This window comes from Prionailurus viverrinus, chromosome A3 (assembly GCF_022837055.1).
Source record: "Prionailurus viverrinus isolate Anna chromosome A3, UM_Priviv_1.0, whole genome shotgun sequence".
NCBI classification, from domain to species: domain Eukaryota; kingdom Metazoa; phylum Chordata; class Mammalia; order Carnivora; family Felidae; genus Prionailurus; species Prionailurus viverrinus.
In genome coordinates, this window is record NC_062563.1 from 15,145,624 (window position 1) to 15,164,762 (window position 19,139).

At 50.9% G+C, this 19,139-nt stretch overlaps 4 protein-coding genes across 8 annotated transcripts; 2 read left to right on the top strand and 2 right to left on the bottom strand.

The window, feature by feature from the left end:
- The first annotated feature begins 202 nt into the window (after positions 1-202).
- Positions 203-1,996, top strand: NEURL2 (neuralized E3 ubiquitin protein ligase 2). Its single transcript, XM_047851229.1, has 2 exons — positions 203-993; positions 1,755-1,996. Exons 1-2 carry the CDS (start codon positions 252-254, stop codon positions 1,868-1,870), a joined length of 858 nt encoding a protein of 285 aa, XP_047707185.1. The 5' UTR covers positions 203-251; the 3' UTR covers positions 1,871-1,996.
- Positions 1,997-2,192: 196 nt separating this feature from the next.
- Positions 2,193-4,457, top strand: SPATA25 (spermatogenesis associated 25). The gene is made up of 2 exons (XM_047851230.1): positions 2,193-3,212; positions 3,586-4,457. The coding sequence occupies exons 1-2, from the start codon at positions 3,092-3,094 to the stop codon at positions 4,215-4,217; spliced, it is 753 nt and encodes a 250-aa protein (XP_047707186.1). The 5' UTR covers positions 2,193-3,091; the 3' UTR covers positions 4,218-4,457.
- Positions 4,458-4,867: 410 nt separating this feature from the next.
- Positions 4,868-7,927, bottom strand: ZSWIM1 (zinc finger SWIM-type containing 1). 4 transcript variants are annotated; one of them, XM_047851224.1, is made up of 2 exons: positions 7,720-7,927; positions 4,868-6,878 (listed from the first exon to the last, which is right to left on the bottom strand). In XM_047851224.1, exon 2 carries the CDS (start codon positions 6,731-6,733, stop codon positions 5,363-5,365), a length of 1,371 nt encoding a protein of 456 aa, XP_047707180.1. In that variant the 5' UTR covers positions 6,734-6,878; positions 7,720-7,927; the 3' UTR covers positions 4,868-5,362. The 4 variants fall into 4 exon arrangements, with proteins under 4 accessions (XP_047707180.1, XP_047707178.1, XP_047707177.1 ...); XM_047851222.1 differs by having other exon boundaries at positions 7,674-7,927; XM_047851221.1 differs by having other exon boundaries at positions 7,607-7,927.
- A 1,339-nt stretch (positions 7,928-9,266) lies between these two features.
- Positions 9,267-19,135, bottom strand: ZSWIM3 (zinc finger SWIM-type containing 3). 2 transcript variants are annotated; one of them, XM_047851216.1, is made up of 2 exons: positions 18,619-19,135; positions 9,267-11,686 (listed from the first exon to the last, which is right to left on the bottom strand). In XM_047851216.1, exons 1-2 carry the CDS (start codon positions 18,771-18,773, stop codon positions 9,751-9,753), a joined length of 2,091 nt encoding a protein of 696 aa, XP_047707172.1. In that variant the 5' UTR covers positions 18,774-19,135; the 3' UTR covers positions 9,267-9,750. The 2 variants fall into 2 exon arrangements, with proteins under 2 accessions (XP_047707172.1, XP_047707173.1); XM_047851217.1 differs by having other exon boundaries at positions 9,267-11,516; positions 18,619-18,731.
- Between the last annotated feature and the right edge of the window lie 4 nt (positions 19,136-19,139).

The window sequence follows — 19,139 nt, forward strand, 5'->3', positions numbered from 1 at the left end:
CAGGTTATCTCGCGGGCGCCAGCCATCGGATGACCCAGATGTGGGCGGCCAGGATCCCCCGGCCTCCTGGGGGCCCCGGTCCAGGCAGGATGGCTGAGCGAGCGGCGCTAGGACCCCCGGGCAGAGACTCGGGGAAGGGGGTGGGGGGGTGGAGTGGGAGGGATACCTTACATGGTGCCCCCGCGGTCACCCTCAGAGCACGCCGCCCAAAATAGCCCCCGGCGCCCGCTGGCCTATCTCACGGCTGGGAGATGGCTGCTGTCTCCGAGCCCGTGGACTTGGGTGCGCCTTGGAGAGCCGCGCGCCCCGAGCCCCCTCCCACCCGCTTCCACAGGGTGCATGGTGCCAACATCCGGGTGGACCCCTCCGGGACGCGGGCCACACGCGTGGAGAGTTTCGCTCACGGCCTGTGCTTCAGTCGCGAGCCGCTGGCCCCGGGCCAGGTATTCTTGGTCGAGATCGAGGAGAAAGAGCTGGGCTGGTGCGGGCACCTGCGCCTCGGCCTGACTGCGCTAGACCCTGCCACTCTGGCCGCGGTGCCCGAGTTTTCGCTGCCCGACCTGGTCAGCCTCGGCCACACCTGGGTCTTTGCCATCACGCGCCATCACAACCGCGTGCCCCGGGAGGACGGCCCGGAGGCAGAGGCAGCGGTCCCCAGCCGCCCCCCAGCCCTCCTGGTGGAACCCTATCTGTGCATTGAGCAGTTTCGCATTCCCCGAGACCGCCTGGTGGGCCGCAGCCGGCCCGGGGTCTACAGCCACCTCCTGGATCAGCTGTATGAACTGAACGTGCTGCCTCCGACCGCGCGCCGCAGCCGCCTGGGCGTTCTTTTCTGCCCGCGCCCTGACGGCACGGCGGACATGCACATCGTCATCAACGGCGAGGACATGGGTCCCAGCGCCCGGGGGCTGCCAGCCGCCCAGCCCCTCTACGCAGTGGTGGACGTCTTTGCCTCCACCAAGAGTGTGCGCCTTGTCCAGCTGGAGTATGGCTGTAGGTATCCCACCCCCTGGGCAGCGACCCCTCCTGGCCCAGTGTGGGACAGGAACTTGCGAGGACTCCCAAGCCAGCTAGCAAGGCCTTGGTCTGTCCAGCATTTGTTTAGAAGTTGGGGAATCGAATTTCCAATTATGCCTCTGCTTGTGATCTTGGACAAGTGGCTCTCTGGCTCTGGGTCTCAGTTTAGCCATCTCAGCTGTGATGGATTAGGATGCTGGCTTTGCCAGTATTTTCTGTATTAACCTAGAATCCCTAGGGCAGGGATTCTAAACTGATTTTACATCCAGGCTGCTTTGAAATCGTGTGCCCTTTTATTCGACAAATGCTCCTAGATTTAGGCATACCAGTTCAAAGGCACTGGAGGCCCCGGATTGAGAGCGTCTTAATCCTGAGGTCTGGTTCTTTATAGCTCTGCTAAGCTCTTTATTTATTCCTGTGATCATTTTATGGATTCACTGAACTAGAACCCACTCTGTCAGGCCTGTGCCGGAAGCTGGATGAGCATAGGTGAATCAAGCACTACCTATATCCCCGGAAGCTGCTAAGGAGGGGTTAAAATAGAAATAGGGCTGCAGCAATGTCAAAGTTTGGAAAAGAGGTGCTTATCTTGACCACACGAACAGCCCCATGACTCAGGCTGGGCCTGGAGAGCAGAAGGAACTTGCCCAAGTTAATGACAAAGGGAGAACCGAGACCTAGATCTTTTGGGTCTCAGCCTCAAGTTCAGTTTGCCTTTGACAGCCTTCTTTCCACAGTGCCGTCCCTGCAGACTCTGTGCCGCCTAGTCATCCAGAGGAGTGTGGTGCACCGGTTGGCCATCGATGGGCTCCACCTGCCGAAAGGACTTAAGGATTTCTGCAAGTATGAGTAAGGGCTTGCGGCCACCCTGGAACAGGGCCACAGGAGCACGTCCTGGCCCTGGAGCTGTGGCTGGTCCGAAGCTGGCCGTACTGCTGCCGGCCAGGCCTGGAAATAAACACAGCGATGCTGACACTGATCACTGGAGGGTCTCCTTGCCCTGGAAGCCTGTGAGGGGCACTTTTTAGAATTGTTGTGGGTCAGCAGGTCAGAGCAAGAGAGAGCATTTTATTTTTTTAAGTTTATTTATTTTTGAGAGAGAGAGAGAGAGAGAGAACGAGTGGGGAAGGGGCAGAGAGAGAGGGAGAGAATCCCGAGCAGGCTCCACACTGTCAGCACGGAGCCCGATGCTGGGCTTGAATTCACGAACCATGAGATCATGACCTGAGCTGAAACCAAGAGTCGGGCGCTTAACAGACTGAGCCACCCAGTCACCCCAAGAGAGAACATTTTAGACATTACCTAGACCAGTGGTACCCAGCCTGTCTACTCATTAGGGTTATCTGGGATACCTAGAAAGCTGATGCCCCAAACTCCATCTCCAGAGATCCTCATTCCATTTGTCAAAGGATTAGGCCTAGACATCGTTGGTTTGTAAAAACAGCCTGGAGGTTCTAACATAGAGTCAGGATTGAGAAGCGCTTCTTTAGAGTAGAGGTCTCGACTTTGGCATATATTATAACCACTTAAAGACCTTTGAAAAATACTTACAACTGGGTCTGACCCTGGGATTCTGATTTAATTGGTCTGGGATGAGACTGGGCCTCAGTATTTCTAAAAGCTCCCAAGAGAATTTAATGTGCACCCCAGTGTGCGACCCAGTGTCCCAGACCAACGACTTCATTTTGCCATCGGGAAACTGAAGCCTAGAGATGGGAACGTATTCCAGAGGCACACAGCAAACTCCCTCTCTCATACTGCAGAGCACAAAGCACTCGCCTCCTTTATTTCTATCTCTGATCTTTTGCTTCCGTACAAATAATCGCATTTAATCCTCACAACGCTGGTGAGGTGGTGGGCGGCCATTACTCCCACTTTAGAGAAGACTGTCCAGGAACAAAACTGTCAAAGTGACTCGCCCAAGGTAGAGGTAAGAACCTAGAATGTCCGGTCCCTGGTCCAATGCTCTTTTAACCCCATCCCATTGTCATATACGGGTTCTAGAATGAACAGGTCAGTGCTGTGAGGTGGGTTCCGGGTGTACAAGGGAGGGACTATGAAGTGACGTTCTAGAATGGTGGAAAGGGTAGGAGAGGAGGCAGGTGACTGTTCCCTCACAAATGGGGGCTTTGGGGCAGACATGTCCTATTTCATGTCTCCACAAGCTCATCAAGGTCTTCTGCCTTCCAGCCAAGGTGAGAGAGGGTCTTCTGGAACTGGAGGGGGCACCACAACTTCCCCTGAGAACTTGTTTCCTGCCTCCTGGGAGGTGGAGGTTCTGCGGGGGATTTGGGGGCTGGCCCTGGAGTCAATTCTCTGAAGAACGCCATTCCAAAAGTCCTTGCCGGTAGCTACCTGCCTGCTCACTCATTCATTCAACAAACACTTCTCCGTTACTTATTCGATGTTGGGGCCTGGGGATGTGGGTATGAGTAAAACACCTAGTTCCTCACCACTAGACAGCCCTGCTGGGGCTCCTGTTTCCAGTGCTCTGCTCCTATGCCCTGCCCCTCAGGGCCTCCTCAAAGAGACCAAGAATAACATTCCATCTCCTTCCTGTCTCTACAGGTGGGGCTGCTTCTCCGGGCGCATCCCTTGGCCTCTATAGTGCTGTAGAGCCAGTAGTGGTGGCCCCTGGTGGACTAGGCCCACTGAGCCAGAAACCTGAGCAGGTGGCGCCTGCTGCCCAGGCCCGGGGCCCGGCCCTGGCAGTGCCGGAAGCCAGGGGCTGCCCTGGGGGGGCTAGCTGGGAGACCCTGCGGCGGAAGGAGTACAGCCGATACCACCACAAGTCCCCCCACGCGAGGCAGCCGGAGAGCTTGGGCTGGGAGGACGGCTGCTCCAGAAACACAGCTCCCCACCTGGGTGGCCCCAGCGGGCCTGGGCCCCTGCTGCTGTGTGGGCTGTCACCAGGGATTTTACCCATGCCCTCTGAGGCAGGGGGGAAGGAGGCCGGCTCCCAGCCTGACATCTGCATCCTTACCCTGGCCATGATGATCGCTGGCATCCCCACCGTGCCTGTCCCCGGCCTGCGGGAAGAGGACCTGATCCGGGCAGCTCAAGCTTTCATGATGGCCCATCCGGAGCCAGAGGGGGCTGTGGAGGGGGCGCGGTGGGAGCAGGCACGCGCCCACGCAGCCTCTGGGCAAATGCGCCTAATGAGATCCAGGAGAGGCCAGCCTCCTGGCTCCTGCTTGTAGCTGGATGAAATAGCACCAGACACACAGGGTGGCTTCTCCGTATGGTTTTTGGGCAGACAGGATTGGGGGTGCCTGTGGCAAGGATGGGGACAGGGCAGTCGTTGGAGCTGCTCTGACAAACCAAGTCTTTCATCAGGGTCCAGACCCCAGGAAGTTTCTCCAGATAGCACTAAGTCAGGAAATAGATCTTATCAGAGGAGTTATGATGAAAATTACCTGAGGTAGGGGGCCCGGCTCGGAGTGGAGGTCGCTTTTGTATTGTTTTGGGATCCGATCAAGATTTCTTGGACAACGTCCTAGGCAATGTGAATTTTCCTCTTGCCTTACATTTCCCGGCCAGCTGAGGGCAGGTGATGGGAGCAGAGGCAAGGAAGGAAAATGAACAGTTATTTGAGCACCCACTGGGCACTGGGCCCATTACATGCAGGCTCTCCTTTAGTCTTGCCAATGCTGTGAGATCTCCATTTTTACAGATGAACAGATTGAGCCTTTTTAAGGGTGGCTTGCCTGAAGTCTCAGAGCTAGTAACAGGCACAACTAGGCCTCAGAAATCAGGCAAGGAACCAGGATTTGCATGTAGTGTCAGACTCCAAGTCTTTTTGCGATATTTGCTCTGCTGCCTTCTAGAAGACAAAAAACTAGACAAGTGCTGGAATAGGCAACATTTGACTTTAATGACCTCTGGGTGGGGGATAGGGGACAAAGGCTGGGATCCACCTTCTCTGTGGGTCAGGTGAATCATCTAATGACTGGGGAAGCTGTTACCAGGCCCCTGCCCTTGATCTCCACTGTCTTATCCTAGAGCAGGGGGTCACCGGTTTTTGCAAGGCCCTTGAGCTAAGAATGGTTTTTAACCTTCTGAAAAGGCTGTCAACGCAAAACCAAGCCAAGAATATACAACAGAGACTGTGCCCAGCAAAGTCTAGAGTATTTACTGCTAGGCCCTTTACAGAAAAAGTTTGCTGACTCCTGTCTTAGGAACTAGACACATTTTAGGTAGCAGTCTGCAGTAGAATAGAAGAGCCTTGTCCTTTCCTGGAGGGAGGGCCCATGGAAGTACAACAGTGTGAGTGCATGTTGGTGTGTGTGTGTCGGGGTGGATGTGAGTGTGTACGTGTGTGTGAGCATCTCTGGGCACAGGGTAATCAGAGCTGGACCTGCTCATAAGGGCCGATCCAGCTGTCGGCCAGTTCCCGCAAGGTGCTGTACCTCCGTTCAAACTCCTCCTGGCTGCAGTGCTGCAAGAGCTGACTCACCTCCTCAGTGAGGAGCGCCACGGCCAAGTGCTTGTCCAGTGTCTCACTCCACTTGCTGCCCAGGATGTTGTCTAGACTGGCAGCACAGCCTGCTGTCCACTGGGCTGGCAGCATGTCGGGCTGGAGCACCTGGTGGCGGGCACTGAGCAGGGCTAGGATGTGGCGGCAGGGCAGGTGGAAGGCCTGGTTAAAGTAGCAGCTGCAGCTGGCAGGGGGCTGAGGCTGCACCCTATGGGTGTCCTCCAGGATCTGTATGTTCACCTTTTCTGAGCCGGAGCCAATGAGGTGCACCGATTTCTGGACCACAGCAAGCTCACCCAGGCAGAGCTGGGCCGCTGGCCCCGTGCAGATGGCATTGAGGGAGTGCTGGATGCGGGCTTCTACTAACTGCTCCACTCTGGGGCTTTCGGGGCTGACGTCTAAGGGGGCGTGATTGTTCTGGGGACTCAGGCCCAGGCTGGAGCTTGCCTTGTCTCCAGAGTTCTGCTGCATGTATCGGAGCAGCAAGGTCATGCCTTGTTCCACACACGGGGTGGTGCCAAAGAACTGGCTGAGGACGCGGGTGGTGACCTCCAGGCCCTGGAAGTAGCGGCTGCTCTCAGCCCGGCTTCTCCAGCGGTGGGCCAGCCAGATGCGGTCATTGAGCAGCCAGTGTGAGTGGAGCTCGGGCAGCTGGGCCGGAGGGATGCAGCTGCTCAGGAGCGTATACAACTTCCTCAGGTTGCCAGCTGTGGCCGAGCACATCGTGCTCTGCAGGGAAGTGAGGAGCACCCTCTCCACAGGCTGTTCAAGGGACAGCTGATAGAACTTGCCCTGGAGGAACTTACAGATGTGGAAGGCTGAGAGCAGGACCTCGGCTGCGGGGAACTCCATAGTGAGGGTGGGCAGGGGGAGGAAGTGGGGATCCACCAGGATGGTACAGACTCTCTCCCATGCTGGGTTAAACTTCTTAAACACCTGGAACATCTGGGCCAGGCCTTCAGCATCCTCCTTGGCGGGAATGGCGAAGTAGACCGCCCGGGCAAGATGACCCTCCAGCTGCACCCGAGGTCCATCTACCAGGAAGGTATATAGCACCTTGCCCACTGGGTTATAGGTCCGGTGGATAAATAAGATCTCAGGGAAATGGGCAAAGACACCTTGCATAAAGCAGCTCTGGTAGTTGAGGGTATCTAACTCAGCAGTCTTGCTAATCTGATACAGCAGCATAGGTGGGTTTGGGTCCTCAATCAGGAGCTCATTCAGCATTGTCAGGGCCATGGGGAGATGGGAGATGTCTGGATGCCAAGGTCAAAGTACTTTCTCTGCAAGGCTGCCGTCCAGGAGACTCTCAGGATCTCAAGCTCCAACTAAGTTGAAGCCTGAGGCTGGACTGTAGTTCCCAGATCTTGTTCCGAAGATGGGCCTAGGGAGAGGAACACAAGTTTAAGGCAATAGTAGGGGCTCAGCTCTTCAATTGTGTATCCAGACAATATTGGTCACTATGTAAGTATTGCTTATTACTGTGACAGTATGGCTTACTGTTCTGGGGGAGATACACAATAAACGTGTAAACAGATAAAGATATAACAAATAAGGAAGGTTACAAAGACCACAAAACTGGGTAACAGGTAGAGAGTAAGGTGGGGGAGGAGGGATACTTTAGCTAAGGTGGCCAGGGAAGCTCTCTCTGGGTGGGGAGAGAGGATGACATTGGAGCTGAGACCATTTGGTAAGGTCGCCATAGGAAAATTCAGTTCCAAGAGATTGAAATGGGCGTGAAGGCTGGAGGTGCATGTGGCCTTTTTTTTTTTTTTTCTTAAATAGCAATTTAAATATCTGTTTAGTGCTTTATATTTGCGAATTACTGCTGGCATCCATTCTTCCATTTGGTCCTGGTATATACAAGCGAACTGATTGCCCCCCAAATTGTATGATTCTGGGCAAGTCAGTGACACTCCCTCTGAGCCTCAACCCCTTGAACCATGAACAGGGGCTATCAAATGTGCTTGACTTCTCCTGCCTCTCCATTAATCCCTCTATTAACTGCAGTACTCTGTTCAAATGTTTCCTCTATTTGGCCCCAAATCGGGTTACTGTCCCCATTCTACAGATAAGAAACTGAGGTTCAAAGAGGTTAAGTGACTTGCCCACCATTACTCTGTAAGTAGCCGGAAGCTGAGTCTTTGACTTCGGATCCTGACTGCTTTCCACACAGTACCTGAGGTCCGAACACCAGAGAGGGGCCGCAGCCTCTGACCTCTCACCTCTAACCCGGGTGGGAGGATGTAGATGTCAGACGTTCCCATTCGGAGTCCGGCCGGAGCCGGAAGAGAAGTCAACCTCCCACCCCTTTGGGGGCTGTGTCACGGCTGACCGCGGTCATCAACTGCCTCACACCTTCACGCCTTCAGAAATCACTCACCCACTGCCTGGCTCCGTCGCCATGTCTCCCTATTTGACCCTGCCTGACTCTGACTGACCTCTAGGCTCACCAACCGCGGCGCCAGCTTCGCCGTGACTCGGACCAATGGCCTGAAGAGTTCGCGGTCGATCTTTAGGGCATAGACCAATCGTAGCCTGGCGATTTGTGGGCGGGTGCTGTTCCTAGGGTTACGAGGGGCTCGGCTGGCGGTGACCAATGAAAGCCCGAAGATACTAGCATCCTGGCAAGCCTAAGCTCTGAGGCTGGAACTCCGGAGCCCCGCGTCTGGGGAGAAGACTCTGGAAGAGCCTGTTACTATGGAAACTCCTCAGAGGCCGAAAATGAAAAGGAAAATAAATTGCAGTGCTTTATGGATTTTTTTTTTTCCTTTTCTGGCCAAATTCCAAAGCCCCGGGGAATAGGAAAAGGTGCCTATGCAGTTGTACTGTATCTTCTGCCTAATGGGGAGATGGAGGCCCAGGTCTCAAATTCTGCCCTCTCCACCAGGGGTCAGGGGCCCAACCCTTAGCGCAGAGGAAATCCAGATCTCCTTGAGAGAGCTGAACCTTGGTGTTGCGCAGCCCCACCCCTTCCAGTGGTTTACAGAAGAAAGAGATCCAGAACGGCGCTGTGACTTAAGATCCCGGTGCAAGCAAGAGGCAAGACCGACTGCTAAGTTTGACCTCGGTTCCCCTGAAGGTGGTATCTTGGACAGCTGGGTAGCTTCCCAGCTTTAGGTGGTTAAGATTACCAACCAGCAACAACAACAAAAGTCCATGCTGGTGCTTAAAACTGAAACGGGGGCGTCCGGGTGGCTCAGTCAGTTAAGCCTCTGACTTTTGATTTCGGCTGGGGTCATAATCTCACGGTTTGTAAAATCAAGCCCCGCCTGGGACTCTGCGCTGACAGCGAGAAGACTGCTTAGGATTCTCTCTCTCCCCCCTCTCTCTGCCCATCCCCTGCTCTCTCTCAAAATAAGTAACTACACTTAAAAAAAAAAAAAAAAATGGAAGGAAATGTTCTGTTTGTATACATCTAGAGGGTAAATTGGGACTTGAACAGGGCAACATTTATTTTTACAGGTGAGAAACCTGGGGTCAAAGAAATTAGAAACTTGCCCACAGTCTGCCAGCAAGTTCAGGCTGTGGTGTCTAGCCCCCACCCCCCTCATCTATTTGGCCTCCTCCTGCTAGAATTCTAGGCAGCCTGAAATCAGTGTTGATGGCTTGGTTGGTAGCAAGAAGATGAAGTCAGTAGTGGACTCCTAAGTCTTTGAGTTTAAGGCATCAGATTCTGTTTGGCTCTACAACCCCCATTAGGTTCCTTCCCTGTTTAAGCAGCGCACATTTTCCCTGCTTATTTGATTTTATTAAAAAAAAACAAAACAAAAAAAACCAAAAAACCAAAACTTTATTTAATATGAATAAAAATAAGTACAAATAACAGATTCTTTGTAAAGAGCAGCAACAGCTAAGGATCACCCTCCATCCCTTTGTCCCTGGAAACAGGTCCTTTTACCAGGTATATTTCGTCTCACCCTATCCTGGGGCAGGAATTCATCCCTCTGACAGGAGTAAGATCTCATCTCAGGAGTCAGGGCAGAAAGAGGGGTGGGTGACCTTTCAGCATGGAGATAACTTTGGCCTTGACAACGAACGAGGTTCCCGAGGAATGACAAAGGTAGGGCAGAAATGGGGTGGATTCAGAGGACTGTCACATAGTGGGGTTCCTCTTCTCCCTGTTGTAACAATCTTCCTAGCCCTACCTAGGAAGACATTGGTTAAAATGCTGACCCCTGGCATGGCCTGCCCACTTTGAGTTCTTAGACTTCCAAGGAGAGGGGCCTGTGGTCCAATGCGCCAGTGCAAGTGCCTTAATCATGAATCGTGGCTCCAGCAAGAGGGAGTCCCTCCCCTTCCTCTTGCTTTCCCCAGAGGAAAGGGAGGCGGCCCACATCCTTGAAGTCCTCCGGCTGCTGACTGGGCTCAGGCGGCTGGCAGGGGTCAGCCCAGATGTCCACAATCTTGCGCAGGGTGGAACAGCGCTCCTCTAGCTCTGGCCCCTCACTCTGCATTAGCAGGTTTGCCAGCTCCCTGCTGAGGTCCTGAATCACGTCACTCCGTCCTTGCTTCCCAGGCTGGCCTATGTTTGGGGCCACAACAGGGTCCCGGAGCTCCCCGTTGGGCCCGAGGAGGTGCTGGTACCTCTTCTGCCACCGGCGGCACACCATGGCTTCACCCACAGGCTTCTGGCTGGTGTGCAGCAGGGCCAAAATGTGCCGGCATGGCAGGTGGTACCACTGTTGAAAGGAACAGCTGCAGCTACAGCCATCCTTGCTCACCTGGTGAGAATCCTCTAGTAGCTGAATGTCCACAGAGGAGCCAGCCACGTCCACCAGGTGGGTGGAGTTCTGTACCACCTCCCACTCATTGTGGCACAGCTTATAGGCCAGTTCAGAGCCACTCCCATGCAAGGTGGCTAGCATGCCCTCCTGGGAGGGCTGCATCTGTGGCTGCTGCTGCAACGGCGCCCGCTGTGGCTCTGGCTTTGTCTTTTCCACAGGGAGCCTGGTGAGGCTCCCCCCACAGACTCCAAATGCCTTCTTGGACTTTGGCGGCATGCTGGCTGGTCGGGCTCTTTTTAACTTGGGAGGAGCTGTGGGCAAGTTTTTCAAGCCTTTGGTATTAAAGAAGTCTATATAATCCACAAAGCGGAGGATGCAGTCCAGCAGAGACTGCTGTTCCCGAAAGAGGCTGGACACCTTGCTGGTGACAACGTCTAGGCTGTCCATGTACGTGTTACACGCGTGCAGGCCTTTCCTCACGTGCATGTACCACAGCAGCTCACAGGAGAACCAGTGGGCCTGCAGGAAGCTGAAGAGCTCCTCATCCAGTAGGGCTTGGGACATCTGACAGAGATTTTGCAGGCTGGCATCAGAAGTGACAAACACAGCCTCCCGCAGGGCTTCCTTCATGAGCCTTTTAAAGGATGGATTTGCTGAACTACGATGCAACTTCTTCTCCAAGAGCCGGGTGGTGTGGTAGATGGACAGGAGGATGCGGGCAGCAGGGAAGATCTCCTGCAGGATGGCTCGATGGGGGAAGGACGGGTCCACAAAGACCACCTTGACCTTGGGCCAGTCTGTGTTGAACTCTGTGAAGATACTCAGCATCTTGGCCACGGAGGTAGCTGTCTCAGCCTTGAGCACGGCAAAGTGTACCACTCGGCCCTCTCGCTCCTTGTTCTCCACCAAGAAAGCATAGAGGATGTGGCCCTGGGTGTTCTCCACGCGGTGTAGCAGGAGATTCTCTGGGAAGCGGATAAACAGATCGGTCATCTTGCTGCTCTGGAAGCTGAGCCGGTCCAGGTCTTGGCTGTTGCCCACGCTGAGAGAGGCCATGGAACCCTCATCCACCTTAAGAAAGTTTTTCATCACTTTTGCTATCTTGGCCAGGTCAGAAGGAGTGATGCCCTCCTGCTCTGGCTTGGAGGGTGCTTGGACCTTGTCTAAGCAAAATGATGGTTCAACGGGGGACTTCTTGGCTAGGTCAAGGTCTTTCTTGGTTGCAGGCTGCTCAGGCTGGGGTTTCTGCAGGTACATGGTCTTTTGAGGTTTGCCAGTGGTGTCTCCTCTGGGTCCTGCAGTTTTGGAATCAACATGGACATGCTGGGTGTTGAGTTCACTAATAAATAGTCGATCCAGTTTCTCATTGTACCGCAGGAGCAAGTATGCTGGGCACATGTCTGCCTCTGATGTTCTCTTCCTGTTTGACTGGGTCCGAATACAGACAAATTTCACCTGCATGTATCTAGGGAAGGTAGATGTGACAGTGAGAAAGGTACTGCCCACCCCTTTCCCTTATAAGACAAGACCCTGGAGGGATTTACAGTGACTGATGGGTTTTCCAGAGACCACGAGGCAGTGTAGGATGTAGGGAAGGAAGACTGACATTCATACTCCAATCCCAATTCGGTGTCTTTTGTCAGGACCCTGTCCAACTAACACTGCATCCATTCTCATGTATAGTAGTTTAAAGCCCCACTCCTTCCATTCACTCTCTGTGGCCCAGCTGAAGCTCCCAGGGATTCACTGTGAGACCAGACGGGAGAGAAAACAGACAAGAGGCAGCAGCAGCAGGGCAGCTGATTATGCACTGTTTAAAATGTTGCCTCTGGGGCCCCTGGGTGGCTCAGTCAGTTAAGCATCTGACTCTTGATTTTGGCTCAGGTCATGATCTTATAGGTTCGTGAGTTTGAGCACAGCGTTGGGCTCTGTGTTGACAGTGAGGAGCCTGCTTGGGATTCTCTCTCTCTCTCCCTCTCTCTCTGCCCCTCCCCTGCTCTCACTCTCGCCCACCCCTCTCGCTCACTCTCTCAAAATAAATAAACTTAAAAAATATATATCCCCTTCACTCCTGCCTTTTGGGAACTATTACCTTTGCCTCCTATTCCTCCAGACAGCAAAGATACAAGTGGCCCTCTCTCAGAGGAAAGATCTCTATTCATCTTTCATCTAAAGAAAAATGTCCAAATCCTAGGAGAGTTTGAGAACCCCTGGGCTAGATGATCTTCAGGTCCCTACCAGCTCTGCCATTCTAGGCTGAGAGTGAGAATTCAAAGGAGAAGAGTAAATACATTGAATCTCTGCTCTTTTCCTCTTCCTGTCCCCATTCAACCCAAGCTTCAAGGCCAAATCAGCTCCCACCTTCTCCAGGAAGCCTTTGTGGATGTTTTCAACCCATAGTAACTGCTCCTTTCTCTGAATTCGTAGCATTTACTTAACATAAAAGGCTCAAAATCTTCTCTGGGGGGCAGTATACCTAGTGGTTCCATAGTGGAGATGCTGGAGGCTGACTGCCTGGATATTAATCAGGGCTCTAGCACTCAGAAGCTCCTTGCCCTTGGGCAAATCACTTTAAAATGAGACTCTTTTATTAAGATTGTTATGAAGGTTAAATAAGCCACAGACACAATATTTAGCCCAGAGCCTGGCTACTGTTATTATAGTTCCTATGCCTTGTGACACTCTATTGGGTGTTTATAAAGTACCTTTACAATTGGATGGGGCTAGGGGGTGCCTGGGTGGTTCAGTCGGTTAAGCGTCCAACTTTGGCTCAGGTCATGATCTCAAGAGTCATGGGTTTGAGTCCCATGTCGGGCTCTGCACTGACAGCTCAGAGCCTGGAGCCTGCTTTGGATTCTTTGTCTCCCTCTCTCCCTGCCCCTCCCCCCTTGCGCGCTCTCTCTTGCTCTCTCTCTCTCTTTCAAAAATAAATAAACTAAAAAAAGAAAACAAAAAACAATTGGATGGGGCTGTCACGAAGCGGCAGGACTGAGTTACTTCTCAGTGTATTCCAAGCACCTAACAATGTTATTCCTGCAGCAGATGCTTACCAAAGATGTACTAGATGAATGACGCATAGATCATGGGTGGGACAGGTTACTACCCTGCCTCTTCAGGGAGTGTCCCGGCCCAAAGACCAGGAGAGAGGGGGAAAAACTCTCAGCCCCTGGCATGCAATGACACAGCCTGGGCACCTCACTAACTCTTTTCCAAACACTCTAATCCGGCTGGTCCTGTCTGCCCACCCTGTGGGGTAAGCTTAGAAAAACAGGATACGCCAGGCCTGCAATAATAGGGCGGAGTGGGCTGAAAATGCCTGCACCTGTTGTGTGCACAGTGCTGGGGCTACAACACCATCCCCAGCTCAGGGCTGTGAAGGGGCTGGAGCAGTCCAATAGTATGGCAAGGCCAGTCAGTGGTGGCCGCAGTGTGGCTTCTGCCTACATTTCCAGTCCCTTTTCCACCCCCTCACCATCTCATTTTTCTGTGCCCTAGAAAGACAAAGTGTCTACAGCTTCCTGCATTCGTTATGCTAGGTCTCACTTCTCTGCCTTTGCTCGTGTTTGTCTCTCTCTGGAACACCCTTCCCACCTGCCTTCACCTCAAAGCTTACTCACCCTTCAGGACTACGTGGAACGGTCATCTCTTCTAGAAAGCCTTCCCCAAGCCCGTAGATTGGGCCCTGCCCTTTTGCTGGCTCCATAGCTTAGCATGGCCCTAGTTCATCAAATTAGATGGGCTTTGCACGCTCTTAGTGCATGTTAGGCTTGTCCAAAAAAAAAAAAAAAAAAAAAAAAAAGAAAGACACTGGAGAACGTTAGCCATAAAGCTTTTTCAAACCTTTCCTGGTTCCATTAATGACTGACTATGCCTCCAGGGGGGGAGACCTTGGCCTTGTTCTTAATTCCTCCTTCTCTGTGTCTATATCCAATATGTTAACAAGTGTTTTACATTCTTTCCTACCAGTACTACATGTACTAAGGTATTCTATGCCAGGCTATATTAAGCCCCTAACATGCATCACTTTATACTAGGAAAAGGGTTCTATTATCCTCATTTTTACAGATGGGGAAACAGGCTTTAAAATGTTCTCAAGGATGGGGATCCGGGATTTGAACTAAGCCTGCTTGGCTACAGTCTGTGTAGTTAACCCTTATGCTGCCTGTCCACTTTCAAAATATTTCTCCTTTTTCAGGATACTCGACCCTCAACACACTGTTCAGGTTCAATAACTTGCTTAAAGATCTGTAAACATAATGTCTTTGTTGGCATCGTATGTTTCAAACATAATGGGTACTAGGCTGAAGTCTGTTTTTTTTTTCCCCCACTTTGTTCAATCTTTTTTATTGAGATAGAACTTACATACAGTGAGATACACAAATCTTTTGTTAAGAATTCATTGAGCACTGCGGTTATTTTCATCTGTACTTAGTTGTCTAAGTTAAAGCATTGACTCCCTTCAAGACAGGAACATGGTTTCACACCTTTCTGAATCCCCCTGACTGCTTATACCTAAGGGTGCCCAGCCAGGATCTGGAGGGAGGGAGTCAGCCAGCCTTGCTTCCCATCTACTTTGCAGGTGTCTGTATTCCCTACTGGACAGAGCCACCAGTGTGCTCCCAGTGCCTGCTCCCGCGCGTGGAGCACACCCGGTGCTCTAAGCACGCGTACCGAATGAGAAATGATTGACTATGGCACAGAAGGTTCTCCTTATAAAACATGAAAAGTATACTAGGAACACCACTGAGAGGGTTCTGTCCAACAACTTGGCTTCTAGTCCCAGCACAACTACTTTTACTAACTATGGACAAGTCCTTTGTTTAATTTCAAACATTTACCAAGTCCTGCTATGTACCGAACACTATACTAATTGCTACACAGACTCGTTAGCCAGTCTCTACTCTCTAAGTCTAGAGAGCAGAGAGAGAATTACATAGGTAGCCAGTAAAGTCAAAATTAAGTGAATGGTTAAAGAGAGGTACAAGCAGTATATTTATAACTGACTGAACAGTGATTCACTCTATAGGGATTGGTACAGATTAACTAAGCCTTTTAATTTTACATAAGATTTGTGTCCTTGTGTGTAGATTGCACCTTGAGCAATACTAGGATCTTTATAGGTGCGGTAAAGCCATTTTAGAAAATATAACTTGAGTTAGGAACAAGACTCAGAGTCAGAAGATCTGAGTTTAAATTCTAGCTCTACCACTTATTAGCTGTGTGAACTTGGACAAGTCATTTTACTTCCTCTGAGTCTTCAACTCCTAATCTGTAAATTAGAAATAACAAGAAGTTAGGGGGGCGCCTGGGTGGCGCAGTCGGTTAAGCGTCCGACTTCAGCCAGGTCATGATCTCGCGGTCCGTGAGTTCGAGCCCCGCGTCGGGCTCTGGGCTGATGGCTCAGAGCCTGGAGCCTGGTTCCGATTCTGTGTCTCCCTCTCTCTCTGCCCCTCGCCCGTTCATGCTCTGTCTCTCTCTGTCTCAAAAATAAATAAACGTTGAAAAAAAAAATTAAAAAAAAAAAAAAAAAGAAATAACAAGAAGTTAGAAATAGCAAGAGTACTGACTGGTCTGTAAAAGTCGGTACCTGATCCAAAACCAATCAGAACCACTACAAAGTGAATTCATTCAAAAGGTTGTGACTGGATCTGTGGGTTGCCCTTAGCCCCCTTCTTCCTTCCCAACAGAAAGCCAACTTAATTTGGGTTGCCATGACTCCCCCACAAAGCTAAGTACTTCAGGGCTAGTCTAAGCCAATTGAGCTCATCTCATTGGGAATGGGCATGGATACTGGCCCAATTCTGGAGAAAGAAACAGGATAGGAAATCTGCAGGAAACTGAGGAAGGCTTTTCCATTTGGATGTGACCCCTGCATCTGTACCAAGCTGAGACCTGAGGGTGGCAGAGCAGTAAGAAACAAAAAGCCAGGGGCGTGGAAACAATCACCTTCACAGACCCACCTCTAGGCTTCTAACAAATAAGCCATTTTGAGTCAGAGTTTTCAGTTAATTGCAGCCAAAACTATCCCTCAGAAACAACATATGATAGTAAATAGAGGGGGAAAAAGATTTGAGAGGAACTTTATCTTGAAATAGGAGCCTAAAATTATGAAGTTAATATTATATTTAACAAAACATAGGTTATAATGGCAGCTATATACCAATTCTTAAAATAATCCAAGAATAACTTACAGTGTCAACTGTTTTTTTTTTTTTTTTTTTTTTTCCTGGTGCATTTCCCCTCAAACACTAAGATATTTCATTTCCTGTCTCACTTTTACAACACGGAAAGGTCAGTTTTACTGAAACATTCCTGGGCTTTATCAGGTTTCCCAAAGGCCTAATTTTATTCTTTGCCATGAAAATCCTTCGTTAGTCAAATTCCTATCACATCATCATCTTTGCTCATTTTTCTTCTCCTCTTGTTCACTGGTGTCAGGCTGAGGGTGATGTAAGTAAGGAGTTCTCATTACTTTCAGAGATTTCACGAAGTCTTGCTCTCGGGAGAGGTGTAATTTTTGTTTGCAGTTAGTTTCTTTTCCATTGTATTATCCTGATGTTTACCACACTTACTGATTAGCCAGAAACTGACTGCCAAAGATATTAATGGGACTGGTAGGGATAAGCAGGAAATTATTAAGTAGTGACTAATTTTATAAGTGGCTGGCTTATTAGCAAGACTTTTGTAGGACATTGCTTTCCTACTCGGCCTTGTGACTATGGATACATAGAAAATGAAAAATCGGGTAACAAGGGCCTAGTTCACAGGGTGTAATGAGGATTAAATAAAACAATGCCTGTAAAGTTCTTAGCACAATCTCTGGAATGCAGCCCCCAAAAATGTTCCAAAAAAGGTAGCTATTAAACCGAACAGCAATGGAGAGAGACATGAGAATACTTCCTGGACTCTTTGAAGCATTATCAATCCCCCCCAAAAGACATAACAAAAGCAAAAACACAACAGCCATATATAAAAATATGAGAGGGAAAACCGGGCATAAAAGCATAGAATCTCCCAGTGGAGTGGGACTTTTGGTGGTCTAGTGATAATTCCCGCAGCACATGTGATTCTCAAAGTACTGAGTCAGAGTACCGCTTTCTACCATGTACTGATTGCAACTGAGCACTGAGAAACTGAGCACTACGCTTCCGCTCCTACACGCGTTCGGTTATTTAATCTTTACCATATCCACTTCAGTTTAGAGGATTAAACCGTCACAGAAATTAAGTCTTGCCCAAACTCAAGCGTAAAGCCTGTCTTTCTGACTCCAGAGCTCTCTTTTAACTCCTTGATGGGGTTTAGGGCAGGCTGCCCCAGAATTTGCTACTTGGACGTGTGGCTTATTTTGAGCTGAAAACAATCAAGGTCCAACAGACTCAAGATGAGCTCTTCACCTCTCCCTTAACTGCCTAGAATAATTTAGATAGAGACACTCTGCCCATACAGCTTTGACTTGGCCCACGTGGACTGTGTTCGAATTGGACCCGATTTTCAATTTTTAAAAAGTGGAGAAACTGACCTAAAGCCTGGATTTCTGACTTCCCTTGCCCCAAAGCCTGGCCACAGGGGATCTTCATTTTCACACGGCGGCCATTAGCTAATGGCAGTTGATTAGATAGGGCCTGCTCTCCATTTTGCCCAAGTCCCACTTCTGTGGTCCCTGCTGCAGAGACCTGGTGTCTGTGGTTATTTCATCATTCTTTCTCTTATGGTGAAATTACAAGTTAAACTTTCTTACCCGGGGCTGTTTCACCTGAACCCTGAAGACAACTGAGTTGTCAACCCTTTTCTTAGCCTCTCGGCCTGTTTTCTCCGCTGCCAGATGGGAAAAAATAGCTTTTGTCTATAATTCTCAATTCAGCCCTGCGGGGTAAATAAAGCACGCACACAACGGAGAAGGATGCCTGGGGCATGGGGAACGTTTGGAAAACGGCTGTGAATCTCAGAAGCTCAGGGACCATTTACAAAACGAATGAATGAATGAACAAACTAATCCACAACTGACCGCGTTAATTGCCTGGTAGAGAGAACACTGATGAAGGGAATCACCGCGAAGGCGTTTTTTTTTGTTTGTTTTTTGTTTTTTTTTAATCCATTTGTGAAAACAGTGTACTTTGAACTAGGGATACCGCAGGTGCTCAAAAAATGGGACAAATTACAGTTATTCCGGGAAAGCTGTAATGGAGTGAATGAGTGGAGGGGAAGTGGGGGGTCAAAAAGCGATGCCTGTGAAGCTCTGGCTCTTTTCACCAGGCACAGGGCAGGTGCTCAGCGCCCTGTGGAATGCTAAGACACCAGGGCCCAACTGCACTCCCTCCACGTCCAGGCCTCCTACCAGGGGACAGTCCGGCCTCCTCCCCACCCCCCTGCCCCGCCCCCGCCCCGCCCCGCCCTTACAGGATGTCCTCGCGGATTGACGTGCCGTGGTTGAGGTTGTGGAAGCGGACGGAGACGCAGTCCCTGAGAATGAAGGAGCACCTGTTCTCCTTTTTGTAGGCGCTGAAGCACTCCTTGAAGTCCTCGTAGGTTTTGAAGCAGCTGCCCAGCTCCATGGCCGCCCCGCAGCCCGCACCAGGGGCTGGTGCCAAGACCAACACCAGCGGTCAGAGGTCACACCAGGAGGGCCCGTAGGCTGGCGTGTGTCCGGGATGCCTTAAGGGTGGGCCCCGGCGGAATGGCCTGTTACGGAGCTCAGGGGGATCCCTAGGACTGAGAGGGCTACCAGGGGCCGGGGGCGTCTTTGCTATCTGACAGAGGGGAAATGACACTCAGCCCTTATTATCCAGTCCCGGGTTCCGCCCCCTCACGGCCACGCCCAATCACACACGGGATTCCCGGACTGGCACTCCTTTTCTCCAGTCGCTAGAGGAAAAATCGACGCCCTCCCACGAAGACTGACAGGAACATTGGCCAATCAT

Excerpts from the sequence above, each read along its gene's own strand:
- SPATA25 (XM_047851230.1), top strand. The coding sequence starts at position 3,092 with ATGGTGGAAAGGGTAGGAGAGGAGGCAGGTGACTGTTCCCTCACAAAT. Across the intron at positions 3,213-3,585 it reads TCTTCTGCCTTCCAGCCAAG|GTGGGGCTGCTTCTCCGGGC; the intron begins GTGAGAGAGGGT and ends CTGTCTCTACAG.
- NEURL2 (XM_047851229.1), top strand. The coding sequence starts at position 252 with ATGGCTGCTGTCTCCGAGCCCGTGGACTTGGGTGCGCCTTGGAGAGCC. Across the intron at positions 994-1,754 it reads TGTCCAGCTGGAGTATGGCT|TGCCGTCCCTGCAGACTCTG; the intron begins GTAGGTATCCCA and ends TTCTTTCCACAG.
- ZSWIM3 (XM_047851216.1), bottom strand. The coding sequence starts at position 18,773 with ATGGAGCTGGGCAGCTGCTTCAAAACCTACGAGGACTTCAAGGAGTGC. Across the intron at positions 11,687-18,618 it reads TCAATCCGCGAGGACATCCT|ATACATGCAGGTGAAATTTG; the intron begins GTAAGGGCGGGG and ends TACCTTCCCTAG.
- ZSWIM1 (XM_047851224.1), bottom strand. The coding sequence starts at position 6,733 with ATGGCCCTGACAATGCTGAATGAGCTCCTGATTGAGGACCCAAACCCA.